This window comes from Manduca sexta, chromosome 13 (assembly GCF_014839805.1).
Source record: "Manduca sexta isolate Smith_Timp_Sample1 chromosome 13, JHU_Msex_v1.0, whole genome shotgun sequence".
In the NCBI taxonomy this organism is placed as follows: Eukaryota; Metazoa; Arthropoda; class Insecta; order Lepidoptera; family Sphingidae; genus Manduca; species Manduca sexta.
In genome coordinates this window covers 6,849,306-6,864,628 of record NC_051127.1, presented here as the reverse complement: position 1 = coordinate 6,864,628, position 15,323 = coordinate 6,849,306, and the positions used below count along the sequence as shown (strand labels likewise).

General features: G+C 36.1%; 1 protein-coding gene across 1 annotated transcript; it reads right to left on the bottom strand.

The window, feature by feature from the left end:
• Positions 1-1,782: 1,782 nt before the first annotated feature.
• On the bottom strand, positions 1,783-13,728 carry LOC115449602 (atlastin). Its single transcript, XM_030177468.2, has 11 exons — positions 13,623-13,728; positions 7,846-8,057; positions 7,158-7,307; positions 6,507-6,662; positions 6,115-6,264; positions 5,435-5,573; positions 4,919-5,103; positions 4,363-4,584; positions 3,790-4,004; positions 3,062-3,128; positions 1,783-2,616 (listed from the first exon to the last, which is right to left on the bottom strand). Exons 1-11 carry the CDS (start codon positions 13,627-13,629, stop codon positions 2,527-2,529), a joined length of 1,593 nt encoding a protein of 530 aa, XP_030033328.1. The 5' UTR covers positions 13,630-13,728; the 3' UTR covers positions 1,783-2,526.
• Between the last annotated feature and the right edge of the window lie 1,595 nt (positions 13,729-15,323).

Sequence of the window (15,323 nt, the reverse complement as noted above, 5' to 3'; positions counted from 1 at the left end):
AGTCGAAGTTGCTGAAGCATACATACACATATACATGTATATATTAAGTCCATCTGTAGGGTAACATGCTAGACACTGAAAGCAAAATCTAGGGCTTCTAACGTCCATGGAAATATTACACAAGAAATAAAACTACTTAAGTTATAGGAATATAAACTTTATTAAAATACAAAAAAAAATGTATAAAAAATTAACATAGGACCTTGTAATAGTAAGTCAGCGATTTGTCTTTCACTGTACTATTCAATAATCTGTTCATTCAACTGGTTTAAAAAAAGTTGTATATAAAGATTGAGGCGGCGCACTTCTGACAGGAACTGTCCCCAATGGCTATAATATGCGCTAATCTAAACGTACTTTAGAGTATACACGTAGTTTCCAGAGACTAGAGAAGCAGCGAGTTGATGAACGCCTGATTTGAATATTACAGACAACCGTAAAGATAGGCCATAGCTCACGAAGCTACAAAAAATAGAGGCCACTCTCAGAGTACCCAGACGGCAAAAAATTTACTGTATTATTCACTATAAACAGATGCTCTCTTTGTAATTGAATTAAAGCAGTCGTGCCAGAAAATAATAAACGTCTTACTAAAAGTTATTTGAGCTCGTTGTCTTTACAAAGTTGTTTAGAGTGACCTTCACTTCTCGTTTAATATTCTTCCGACTTAAGTAAACTTATGAAGACTTAGATGATATTATGCATAAAGATGTATAGAAATTAGGTAAACGTTTTCAATAAACGACCCCAATCTTTAATTAGATCCATCTCGAAGAAGGATTTGAGCTTTAAAATGACTTATCTTTATTGGTTTATTCCCAGGATCGGATCGTAGATTGACATTGGGATCGTTTATTAAAAACGACCGATAGAGGCAGCACAACTTTACAAATTTACCATTCTATAGAAACTGACACAGTGAATGTGGGTTTCTATGTGTCTATTCTTTTTATTACAAAATAAACAACTATAAGCCGTACGTTCATCTTTCTCATATTTTCTTGCCAATGTCCATTTGGCAACTGGAAAGTAAAGGTTCATTCTCTATGTATACAAATGAATTATACATAATGTCATGTTAGGAATTTTTTTTTGGAGCTTGGTGGGAACTGTCGAGATTCTGGAGTCTTGGAGATTATCAGTTTTTAACTTGAAAACTTGCTTTAGCGTTAAGAGGTGATTTAGAATTGCTCAAATAGCTGTCAAGCACATCATCGGTTCCTAGTTTAAACCTTGTTAAGAGGCAAGATGGCGGTTGACTTACCGCTGATCGAGTAAATTTGTTTTTTAACTAAGCATAGCTTTGCGAATTTTTTATAAGTAAGACTGAGTAATTCCAGTTATCATGTAATTCGCCTTAGTAACCCGCGGCAAAACCAGCCGAATAAAGAGACGGATTTAACTCAAAACTTAGTTTCATTTCAATCGTATCTCCAGTAAACATACAAGCTTTAAATAATAAATTATAGGTAAATAGCATAGATAATATATGAACGGTTGAATCTGAGACAAACAGTTTATTTTATTTTGTATAAATTTATTAAGATGTAACACAAAATGTTAGAATAATTTAATATTTACAAATAAAACAAATTAATGTACTTAGTATTAAGCCGCATAGTATTATATATACGTACACAGTATAAAATAACCTTAAATTAAACCTTCTAAAGCATAAACCTGAATTGCTAACTTTATTCTTGCGTTTGAATTTGCCAACATCCGACGCAATAACTCTTTCCCAATGCTTTGGATTCTTATTTATGAACGTTGGCAGCATTCTTTTGGCTATGAGCAGTCAACACTTACATCCGTTTTCGATAAACGATCTCAATCTCAATCTTCAATCTGATTCCAAGAAATGACCAATCGAAAAACTCATTTGTAAGCATTTCAAAAAAGCTGTGTTCCGATTGGTCGAATTTCGCGATAGATAAAAAATCAATTGGGATTGATTGAAAATGGCGGCAAATCTATCATTTAACTGCAAACTCATTGGTCAGCCTTTTGCAATATAAAAATACATTTCAAATAGTAATGTTAAAGAACATTCCCAGGTAAGCCAACATGAAATATTTAAGGGCCGTTCAAGTATTACGTAACGCATTTTTTAAGATTTTTGACAACGTCATTTCTCCATGTAACGCGCCGTAACGTTTTCCTGTACGCCACCCCCCCCCCCTCCAAAAGTTATGAAACTCTAAAAAAACATTTTTTTTTGTAATATTCACAATTATATTACGCAAAATACCCGAAAGTCGCTAAAATACCTTTGTTATTGTTTTAAAATAAAAAAAACAATGTTACGTAGCGCTTTGTACGAGACACCCTTCCCGCCAAATTGCGTTACGTAATACTTAAATAGCCCCTTATTAATGATACTAAGACCGCTGGCTTGTTACGCCTGTCCAAATCAGCAGTAACACACAACTTTGAATATGGGTCACTGCACTACACTCATAACTGTCAAATCTCCCTGCCCAGTAACTCCACTGGCTTTATAGACTAAATATGAGCCAGGGGTCGTTACGAGCTCTTCTTGTCCTGGCTTGTAGCTGGTCCTGCAGGCGGGACATGCATTTGATTGGCGTGGGGACCCAGCGCTTGGTTTCTTAACTGTAACAATAATAATTATTAAATTGGTAATAATGGAAGTAGCGTTTTTAAGCAAATCTCATTCGAGGTGATGTAAATATTTGCGTTTATTTGCCGTTACTGAAGGACACAATAATAATTTCGATTTTGGTATTAGAAAAGATCTGGATTATTAATTACCAAATAAAAAAATGATCTTTGAAATTCTCTGATAAAGTTTTACTGTTAACGTATCTTTTAATAATACTACAAATGCTGTTACGACATGTAAGGTCAGGGTTCTTCTCGTACCTATACCGGTAAGAGAGTAAAGAAAACCCTTTTACCTATGCCCTTCGATTAGAACGCCCGCGATTGCAAAAAGACGGATATATACTTGTAGACGGAAAAGGAGCCCCTGATCTTATCGTTGTTTGTTGCTAGACGCTAAATGCAAAAAAATAAGTAAGATCATGAAAATACTCACTAAGTCCAGAACTGTGTCCGCAGTCTCATCTAACCATTCGCCCGTTTCACGTATTCTGCCTGACAGCCTGAAAAATGATATATTTGGTCTCTCAATCTCCGAAGATGTATGAGATACTACAATCCCATTCACGTTTTGTTAAGCTTCATACCCTGGGGTCTTATTCTCAATGCCACCCGTTATTTTGATAGCAAAAAGCACGTAACACAACGCGTCGCATTAAGCACAATAGAAATTAGAATACAGAATACCATTCCACGGTAATTCCAGGAAGATATCGTAAAGCCATGTTACGAGTTTACACTGTCAGCGAATAACCTCCCTAAAGTAATAATCGACAACCAAGTATACAAGCTTTTTTAAACACCATCCACATACCGCTGATTGCAATAAACACATATTTTTCCCGATAGATCGCGATAATGAACCAGCCAGAATTTATAAAGATTTCTCAAGAACAAACTAATTTGTAAGCATGTTAGCTTATTAATTGGTAAAATCAGAAATTGGAATTGGAATGATTTAGATTGAAGTTGTCTATTGAAATAGGCTTTTGATTTAAAGTAAAAAGAACCATTTCGTGCTTCAGAAATATTTTACCTACCGGCCGACCGATACGACTATCAATGAAAATCTCACCTAGTCTGTCAAACGCTCAATGTTTTTATAGCAAAAAGTGCAAAAACTCACAACAATATTTTTACTCCAACAATACCATCAATACTCACTTAGCGTACAACCACACAGCAGACATGCCCAGACAGCCCATGGCCAGCATCTGCAACAGATTCCTCAGGCTCTGGATGCCCAGCATGTCAGCGAACACGGAGAACAGGAACAGCACCACCGCCAGCATCAGGAACACTGACGGAGTCTTAAACATCTTGTAGAGGTTCTTGCCTTCGTTATGAGCTCTGTACTGCGTGTATAATTCTTCTAATTCCTGCAAGAGATATTTGTTAAAAGTCTTTTACATTCTGCCCGACTAAAGTTGTTCGTTTTATATAAATCGGTTTGGCGGGTTTCGTACGACCTGTTCTTATAGAAGTCTTCACGAAGTCTTATTTACTACCTTTTTAAGGGTTTCTAACACTCTCTAGAGTCAGAATTTACGGACGATGGACGTTAGTCTTGATTAATTGTTTAAAGGCCCTCAACTATCAAAGATATAATGCGGATGCGGATCTGGCTAAAGTTCTTGGGTGTCCCGAGTGAGAAAAAAAAATTGGGACCTTTTTTCAGCGATCTGTTTTTTAGGTTCCAGCACTATTGTTTGCAAAAGCTAACTTGGAATAACTTACCGCTTCTAACTTCTTTTTATAACCGCTAGATCTTTCATCTCCTCCCATCTTCTTCTTGTTCTCGAAGGCGTGCAGCGCTTTGTTCATGATCCTGGTGTGTTCCTGCTCGAGCTGGTGCGGCTGGATGTAGGGCCTGCTGCCGCCGCACACCTCCTCCATTAGAGTTTTGTACACGTCCTGGGCTTCTGCGCAGGCTGATAAGTTGTTCGCTTCTGCTGTTGCCTATTTAAAGATATTATGGTGATTTTTAAGGGTAGATATGATATTTTATTAGTCATGTAAATAGACAATACATTTAAGGTTATGCTACAATCACGCAAGCAGTTATCCTGCTGTTCGTCCAGATTATTTCCATTATATTTAATAACAGTTGCTTGATGACCTTGTAAATTCCAGTCTTGGGAAGTAATGTGGTTCAATTAAAACCTAAGGGACTAACAAAGCCATAAGTTCTACATGAGGTGTCTTTTTAGGTCAATTCTTCTCTTATCTACTCTTCTTATCTTCTGGGACGTGGTTTAGTTGTTATCATCAGAGTATTCAAATTGAAACTAACCTCTAGAATAGACTTGGGTTCAGGAAGTTCGTTGCCACTGAACACCTTCATGTACGCTTTAAATATGTGCAGCAGGTCCTTGGCCTTCACCTTCTGCCCTTCGATCAGCTTCGGCACGAGATTCTCCGGCGCGAGGATCATCGGAACCAACTTTTTAAGTTCAGATTTGAATTCCTCGCTTATATCTAGTGAAATATAGTGAATTATTATGATTTTGCATGATTGTTTATAAGGAAAAGCTTTAAAAGTCCAGTGAACAGCAGCAAACTGTATTTGTAGTTAATTTAGTCTTATCGCCCCTCCCATTGGCAGGAAAGGAAAAGAATATGCTTTAGAAAAATAAAATGTTTGTTTGTGTGGTCAGTAATTTACTAGTGTCTTTACTCATGGATTTTCCATGATATAGAGGTCCCGGTTGAAACAAATCACTACCTTACTAGGTCCCAAATCTAGCCACAGCGATTCTAATTTGAATACCAAAGAAGTGTTATAAAATTCATAAAATTTGTAACTCACCAGTCAGCTTCCCGTTGAACTCTCGGTGCGTGGCCACCGTCATCCCCGGATGCGGCATCAGGAAGCATGCTATTTCATCGAACGTGCTGGTGATGTACATCCTCAAGTTGCGTAGCTCTTCGTGCTGGCGTTCCTCGACCTGGTGGAGCCGCAGATGGAAATTCTTTTACGTGATGTCTAACAGGATTATCACTCACAGTGGAAATATAGGGCAATTTTAGTGTCAGCCACAAAACTAGCTAAATAAATTCAAATCGTCTTTTAGGTCTTGTGTTCTTACCAACAATCGTTTTTTCTTCAGTATAAACTTTAAAGTTAACTTTAAGTTAAAGGAAAAAGAATATTTTAAATTGAAGTTAAGGTACAAGCGTTTTATCATTGAATATGTTCAGCTATTCTCATGGCTGACTGTACCTAGTTGGTGGATCTCTCATATATACTACCTAAGCAATGTTGTATTCAAAAGATGTTATAGATATTGAAATTATTAATCAATATTAACGTCTCAGGGTTGAAGCATACAATTCAGAAGACTGTGCAGTGGATGGTGATATTTTGGGCAGTGTTGTATCTAATATCTCTCATGGATATATAGTGCTTTACATCAGTTATATACTGGTCGGTTATCTCGATAGTAAAAAGAGGAGAAAAGAAAGAAGAGAAGGTGTAAGATGTATCACCTGAAGAATCTTGGAGAGGTACATCTGCCCCCCCTCAGCGCCGTACTGGTACTCGTACGGGTAGTTCCAGTCGCGTATCAGAAACTGTAACTTCTGGAACGGTTTGCCTATGCTGTTCTCCTTGGCCAGTCTGCCGTAGTCAGTGAAAAGCTGAAAATATGATGAGATTCAGATAAGGAAACTTTATAAATTACACAGCATTTATTATTAATAGTCTTTTCCGGGATATGGCTATGTTCTTCCTTAGTCTTCCAAGTATCAAGATATACAATTTATAACAGTTTAGCAGTTTTGTCAATGAAACCTAAAAGACCAACAAATTTATATCAAGAAATATATTTGGAAGAAACTGACAACCTGCAAAAAGAAGAAAGGATTCCAATTCACATTACCTGGAGATGCTGCAAATCATCCTCTTCGATGTTCTGCGACAGGTTATAGATCTGCACGGAGGATATCATCGTGGACAGCGCGAACACTGTCGCGTTGTCCTTCACCGTGGACTCCGAGTCGAAGGTGCCCTGCGTGTCCATTAGGAACACCACCACCTGCAAATGATAAGGTAACGATAAATGTCGTCGCTTTACATGAGGACATCTGCATATCATCCTGCTGATGTTTTTGCTGTATTATTATATAATATTCTTTTTTTTATAGCCAATATTAACTTAATAGAATTACACTGTCCAAAGTGCATTAAATTGCAAAATCTGTTCAACTGTTGTCGAAAAACAGACAACCTACCACACATGTGTAGATTTACTACTTATCAACTGATTTTTGTCTTATTATTATTGGCAACATGTGTGCAAAGGCGATCATAAACGATGAGAGGTCTCAGGCGAAAGCAAAAAAAAAACGTCGGCTGCCCCGGGCGTAGCAAAATAAAAGTGTCAATTTTAATAGTTTTATCGGTAAGATCATAAAAAACGGTCCTCCAAAGCACCGCACGAAGCGTCGAACTATAGCCCGGGTCGCCTCCCCTAAACGCCTGTCTGTGTACACGCCGCTGGAGTTTTCCCCCGGAAACTTCAGACGATTACCTCATCCCCATCCGGCCGGGTGACTTTAAATGGATGCGACCACAGCAGCAGGCCGGTGGTCTCTCGGTCGGAGCCTCCTCGCCACTTGAATCCCTTCAGCGGCTCGTCTTCTGCTCCCATCCACTCCACTTTGTAGTCTTTTGTGTTGTACTGAAAAGCGACAACACAATGGGAGTTTGGAGCTGTGTTATGCCTTTTGGAAGGTAGGAAAGCAGTGTTTTCGTTTAGGAGTCACAGACACTATTGCAGAAGTGGCCGAAGCAAATGACAGTGTTATAGTGTTTTCCGGCATGAAAATGACAGTCTTGTAACTTATACAGTAGAGCCCTAATTTTCCAACCATCGATCAAACCGCACGATCACATAGCCGATGTCTTGGCTCGACAGATCTATGTTGAAGATTTCTTCGCGTAAAATATTGATTAAACAACATGTCATTTTCCACTTACCACTCTGATAAACGAGTTTAATAATATTAATTTTGTTTTTTTTTTGCATACATGGTTATGGGCTCCTTTTTCCACACTTAGCCCGTAAAGTAGTCGGGCCATTGTGCGTTTTTTGGTATACATAAAATTACACAGTTCGATTATCCTATTAATCGTTCTTCCGAACACCCATGATCTTTCGGATAATGGGCGCTCCACTGTAATGATTAATAAAAATGTTATAATAAAACCTTTTATACCTGACTATGCATATACCGCAAGAAGAAGTCGAGTATGAATGATTTGCCCTTGCGGAAGGCACCGGCGACGGACACCACGACCGCGGCGCGATCCTTGACATCATCACGCAGCAGCAGCGCGCTGAGCGCCTCCTCGTTCAATGTGAAGGTGTGGTCCGGACCAGGCACCACCACCTGGATCCCCCAGCCTGACTCCACGCTTGGTATTGAGCCTGAAGTGAAAATCTTTTATTATGTTAACTATTCAAAGGTACGCCGAACTCGATCAAAATAGGCATAGCGTTTTATAGAGGAAGTCACTGAGAAGGGTACTCAAGAACAAACCAAATCCCCGTATTTTTTTTAAATAAAAATAGAAAAAATGGAAATTTTGAGCTAAAACGTTCATAAATCTTTGAACAGTTTACAAATAAATTTTATTGTTAGTGAAAAATCTGTCTTAATGAAAAAAAAATAAAAAATCTAAGTGACAGTTACTGGAACTTGAAGACACAATACCGTGTTTACAATACAATGAACTAATTTTAATTATATAGCTTGTGATACATTTATAATACTAGTTCACGACAAATGATTCAAAATCATCTACCTGCTACTGTTAATTATTGTCATTACTACAGAACTACCGAATAGTTAAATGTGTTTCATATTTTCGACTTGCTACGTATGATGTTGCTTGGGTACCTCAGTAAACAAAACGTGTTCAAATCCCGGCGGCGCGTTGCAAGAGGGAATTACGTTTTTAACATTTTGTTCATTTTTCCTTGTTAATTTATCTGCCTTTACTGCAATTTATAATTATGTTTGCGTGCTGTGAAACTACTACAGAGGGCGCTACTTAGATCTTAACATGTACCTAATATGATCGCAATTATCATAATGTTTGTATAAATCCGTCAATAAAAAGTAAGCAACCATTAGATTATAAATTGAAGTGGGGCTGCCCTGAATGTGCACTATCTCAGCCGAGAAAAGTGAACAAGGATAACACTCCAGTGCGTGGAACTAACTCAACTAAAAGCACTTATTACAGTAATGAGCATGTGACATTGTGTAGAAATGCAACTTCAGCGCTTCAATCACAAAGATCTAACGGGGTGTTCAAATATGTTGGAACAAATAAAATCTATCGTATCCACTAAAGTTTCTGTTCTTAAGGCAAAGTTAGGTCTTCGATCATGACCTTAAAAAATGAACTAAAAGCTATAAAAACAGAACTGTCGAGTATTAAGCAGTGTATAGAATTAGTTAACGCCACATTCAATGACTTTAACAGCAGAATAAACAGGTGTGAGACAAATATAAAACAACTTGATGGTCAATGTTCGGAAATTAGTAACTTGAAAATGTCCCTAGATTAGATCGTCGATCGTGCTGTTTTGTTCGCACTTAGTTCGGACCTCTCAGTTTCAGTCTTTTCCTCCATCTGCTCTGTAAATGTAGCTGCGGAAATAATTAAAGTTTAATTGTCCTTTCTAGGGCCTCTATAACCCAGCTATTACATGTTTATTGCTGTTATTTTCCTCTCAGTAAATACCAACACGACGGTATTTGTGACTACTTTGAACTAGTCTTTAATGAGATACTTAGTCATACCAATGATAATGTGTTGATAGTGGGTGACTTCAATGTTTCCTCTGCTGTTTGGGAACAGATACCCCTCATAAGTTTAAGTAATTTCTTCGATACTGATGTTTTGATTAATTCAGTGTATAATTTTCTAAATTTCTCAAATCTTAGGTAATATAATTCCATATCTTATTTTTATAACAGGTTTCTTAATCTTATTTTGGTAGCTTTGACTGTTCTGCAATTTGTTGCCCGCCTTTAGTGCCAAGAGACCCTCATCATCCTGCTTTATATTTATTACTTGATATTTCAACCCCTCGATCATTGAAAAGTGCTCTCCGTACAACACGTTTATTTCGTGATGCAGATTAGAATTCGTGCATACGGACTACTCTAAGTCATTTGATATTATCATTCACTATTAGTCAATAAACTAGCGAGAGTCGGTATACACCAAGATCTGTTGCGATGCCTTTTTTCCTATCTTCGTAACCGTAGCCAAGCAGTGACTATTAAAAGTTTTTCTTCGTTTGTTCGGGTTTCTTCAGGGATTCCTCAGGGCTCTCGCCTTGGTCCATTATTATGTTATTTATTTATTTGTTTTATATATATAAACGATAAACGATATACGTGACATTATACACAATTCCTCTATACTTTCTATATGCCGATGACATGAACATTTTTAGGAGTCGTCAGTATATCTGAATATTTACTTTTGCAAGATGATCTTAATTGGTTATGTAAATAATGCAAAGATAATTTATTGAAATGATTTATTTGAACCCATAAAATGTCACACATTATTTAGATTCCATCAATATTAACTCTACCACCAGTTCAGAAAGCAGTTATCATCGCAGAAGAAAGGGCAACTCTGGTATTGCTCTTTTCAAAATCAGTCAGTACATAAAGAGAAGAAAAAAAAAGTCTTTTTTATTTATTTCTTTATTATTGTTGTTTATTTATATTTATTAAATGTTTCTAAATGTATCGTCATATCCTTTTCGCGTAAGATTACCTACGTCTATTACTTATAAGTATCATCTAGAAGGTAATATTATTAATAGGGTAACAGACGTGAGAGACCTGGGAATATATCTTGACAATAATCTCTCATACAGTTATCGAGTAAAATCTATAGCTGCTAAAGCCTACTGTATGCTCAGTTTCATTCTAAGAATTAGTTAGGACTTTAAGTGTGACTCCATTCTCATTCTTTTACATAATTCATTTGGACGACCTATTTTGAAACATATCTCTACAGTCTGGAACCTCAAATACAAATTATATATATGTACTGCTATAGAAAAAATTCAACGGAAATTTGTTAATTACACAAGCCACACATCAATTGTTACTGATTGATTTGTTGACAGTTTCTTCAACTAAATCACTACGTTATAAAATAACGACTTATGCGTAAATTAAATCATAATTTTACGAACCACTAAATCACTTGCAATCGTCATAGCATTGTTTGTAGTAGTTTGAATTAAAAAAATAATTTATGTTAATTACATTATCATTTGCACACTCGGAGGTCACTTGATGTCAGGATTTCGTATTGCCTACGTTTTAGTTTTTCATTAAACACACTCAGTAGTAACAAACAAAAGTTGCATCAAAATAAGGTTTAAAGCATATGATTTTGAATTACTTCCTAAAAAATGTTTCACGATTTGTAAATTACCATAATAATTTACTATGGAATTCAAAAAAGTGTGAGCGATTTAGTGTGGATAAATTCGTGAATGTCTGCAGTCCTGGGATCAGACGAGGCAAACGCATAGTAATCGAGTACTTTCCTACTTTTAGTTGGGCCATAATGAAATTACCACTCCAGGTAAATAAATATATAAATAAATTATTAATATTATAAATTAGTAAACTACAACTATTAAAGCACATTGGAAGAGTTGTTAATGGGGTTCTAAGAACAACACGATTGTAGTTGAAGCCGGCCGGTCATTAGCCTGCCATATCTAATGACACACACACAATATCACGCATTTTCCCCGAAGGGGTATGCAGAGGCGCAACCAAGGCACTCCACTTTTCACCAAGTATGTTCCGTCCCATGATTTTTTTTTATTATTTATTTATTTATACATATATTATACCACTATAACATTTGAAACTAATGCGATGTTATACAGATTTAATTTTAACAATTTATTTCAATACATTTATGAGCCATTTCAGTGTGATAGGCGGCGAGCCTATCGCCAAATCGGGCACAAATTCCAGACTCCGGGCTGATACTGAGCAGAAAAACCCAAATATCACTTTGCCCGACCCGAGATACAAACCCAGGACCTTAGAGCGCTGTCGTACCGCGCATGCAGTACACAACTACGCCAACGAGACATCTAATGACCAAAGAGATTTTACCACTTCGTTAATTCATAACTGATGTGAGTAAAGTCGCGAGCACACCCTAGTATAGAATAAAAATAAGTAAAAGTTGGTCAAGGCGCTCAGTAAATCGAAGGATGACTCACAACCCTACGTTGAATGTCATGTAATGATAAATTAGATCAGAAAAAATGTTGATCTCCAACTACAATGTGAGTATTAAATTATATAAGTGCAGAGTTTCATTGTTTTATTACAATAGTTAACTGATTTGATAGAAAAGGTTAAAAATATTGCTAATACTGATATTAATAATTAATAAATTTGTCATTATGTAGATATTATTAAAAACTTCATAATTTTATGAATATTGAAACCAATTTATACTTCAATGAAAAAGCTTTAGTCAGTAAGTAGGTACGCGCTTATCTATAAAACGTTAACTGGTGTGATTCGGGAATTTGTTAACCAACATCAAAAAAGGAGGAGGTTCTCAGTTCGACCGTATTCTTTTTTTATGTTTGTTACCTCAGAACTTTGGACTGAATGTCCTACAATGATGAAATTGTTGACAAAGCGCCAGCTTTCAAATAAAAAAAGAATCATCAAATCGATTCACCCAGTCAAAAGTTCTGAGGTAAAGTATACGTTAAGGACATTATAGTTAACGAAATAATTTTAAGAGTTTTCTGATATATCTCCGAAGTCAAGGGTCTAACAACAATGAAATTCATATGCGACATCACGGGAAATACCAGCTTTCAAATAAAAAAGAATCATCAAAATCGGTTCATCCAGTTAAAAGTTCTAGGGTAACAAACATAAACAAAAAAAATACGTTCGAATTGAAAATCTCCTCCTTTGTGAAGTCGATTAAACAGGATAAGTATAACCATAACAGCCCATATAATAGTAAGCTACTAATTTCAGAGCCTCCTAAGTAAACGATCGTGTCTAAAAAAATCCTTATTCACTTTTCTAGGATTTCGTTATGAAGGTACTATTTACTACCAAATCCAGTAAAAAAAGCTTCATATACCTACTAGAAACTATTTTCAAGTGAAAATCGGATTTTTTTCAGATACTATAATTTACTTAGGACCCATAAATTCATGGATATATACACTTAACTACGGAAATAACATAGTTTATATCGTCACGCTTTGCCAGTAATAGGACAAGTTCTGGCATAACCGTGTTTATATAAATATTTTTGGTCAACCAACCATAACAAACCATAGCACTCGATAAACAAGTTTACTTGACCAGTCGCATAAAACAGTATTGAAATGTAGCCAATCGTTAGAAGCTAGTGGCTACACGACAAAATTATCGATAACTAAGTCTAGACTCTATCATTATTTCACACGCACACAGCCAAAAGAATACGTTACGAACGCATACATGCATAAAGCGGTCAAACCCAACTTTTGAATAATGGAATCATGATATGGGATATCGGCATTTTATGATTTATATTTATGTAAGCAACGAATTGCTCGCTTGACAAGGATCATGACGATCCTTAAACAGTAACACAATCCGGCACTTTTAATTTTAAAGGCTCTACATGGCTTAGTTATATACTAGTCACTCTGAGGAAGATGATAAATCGCATAAAATCCAGTAAACACACTGTCTATAACATAAACAACGAATTCCTTTAACAATGCTTTACAACATAGTCAACCCGGTAAAACCTGCTAACTCCACGGACGTTCGCATACGACCCATGAATCAACAATAATAAAACTATAAATAGTTATGCAACACCATCATAGAACGTGATAATACATAACTACCGTTCAATCGTTATAGAATTATACACAATTACTACATGTAAATCTCACCTGACATGATGTTTTCAGTAAATAGTGTATGACGTCACGTACGTGCGCGCTGTCCGCGCCGTGAGTACAAACTGCTTGTTGCGTTGAAGCGAAGCTGCTCATGAATCGTGATATCATACCGATGATGTCATGCTTGAAGGCTACGAGACGTGAGACGTTAGGCCGCCGCATCTCGTTCACCGTCAATACGAGATGTAATTTTATGTTATAGAATAAATTTGTGCATTAGCTTTGATTGGGATCTTAAACAAACAAACAAGCTGTCGAGGGCCTACCATGTCCTGAGCTTTACGTTGATATATTTTCTTTTCAGCTGGCACAAAGTTTGTTAGTGGCAGGTAATATACTAACTTTTATGACATATGTCCATTAACAACCATACAGGGATTGATAAACTAGCTATAAAGGCCGACGTAAGTCGCGCTTTGGGATCCACCTGTGAGTGAATCCAACAAGCCAATATATGTAGGTAAATATACCAATTGAGAAGGAAGTGTGAGTGAAAACTGACACCTATAAACTTGCGAGTCACTTAAATTTTTGTTTCGTTTTATTATAGAGCTGAGTTAATATCCAAACTATTTTAAATGTGGTAAAGGTAGGTGCACTGTAGACATTTTCGTATCAATATACCGTACTGTTTCGCAAAAAACAACATGAGAATTCTGGGATAAGTACATCTCAGCCTTTCCCTAATTTCTGTTCATTGGTTTTAAGAGCTGTCGATGCACAATATACTTAATACATTTATTTTGCTGGAGATGTTTATGAGTAGTGAAGATCACTTAACATGTGGTACTCGCCTGTTGGCTTTTGGTATAAAAAAAAAATTGCGCCAACTCCCCATATTCCAATGCTCACTTTGGTGTGCGGTCCTTGTAACACACTTATTAAAAACATGTTACAAAATTGGCATTGTTTTGACCACCGACTGTTTGGCACAGAAGCTTTCCTAGCTCATCTCCAATAAAAAATCGAAAATAAATTGATTTGGTTAAAGGATTTATTTCAAGGTTGTTGATGTCAAATCACATGTTAAATCGCACTATAAAAAGATCCTTCAAACTCTATCGAAATTTGAATTTCCCGCTTTGTGGCTGCAAAATGAGTATTACAAGCTCAAACCATCGTACCAAAAAGTATTTTTTTAATTGAGCTACATAATTCTGACGCTTCATTATCGGCCTTGGTCATAAGTACTTAATGTTTACAGTATAAAGGCGGCTTATTTGAACCATGAAATTATACATACATATTTTCGATTCTCAAGTTAATCAAAAAGTTTTTGTTACGTAAAATAAGCTTATATATTTTTTATCTATAACAAATAAAAAAGTTAGTCACCTGATGTTATTTATTATTCCCGCTGTTTATAAACCAAAAGACAGGAAAATTATTGATTCACTGCTAACCACAAACGAAAGGTCTAGCGGTTGTTATTAAAAGAAATGCGCGGTCCTACGGAAAGCGTTCCAATTCTCATCACTAATTTTATAAATAGGCTTATCACAATTAAAATACGGATAGACCTGCTACGTAACTGATGTTAAAAAAATTTAGTATTCGCCGAATATAAGTAATCTAATAATGTTAAAACGCATGGAGAATAATTTTGAATTTTTTGTCACCGACTACATCAGAATATCTACATACTTACTATATTCTATATTTATGTTTCATATTCAAATATTATGATCTACC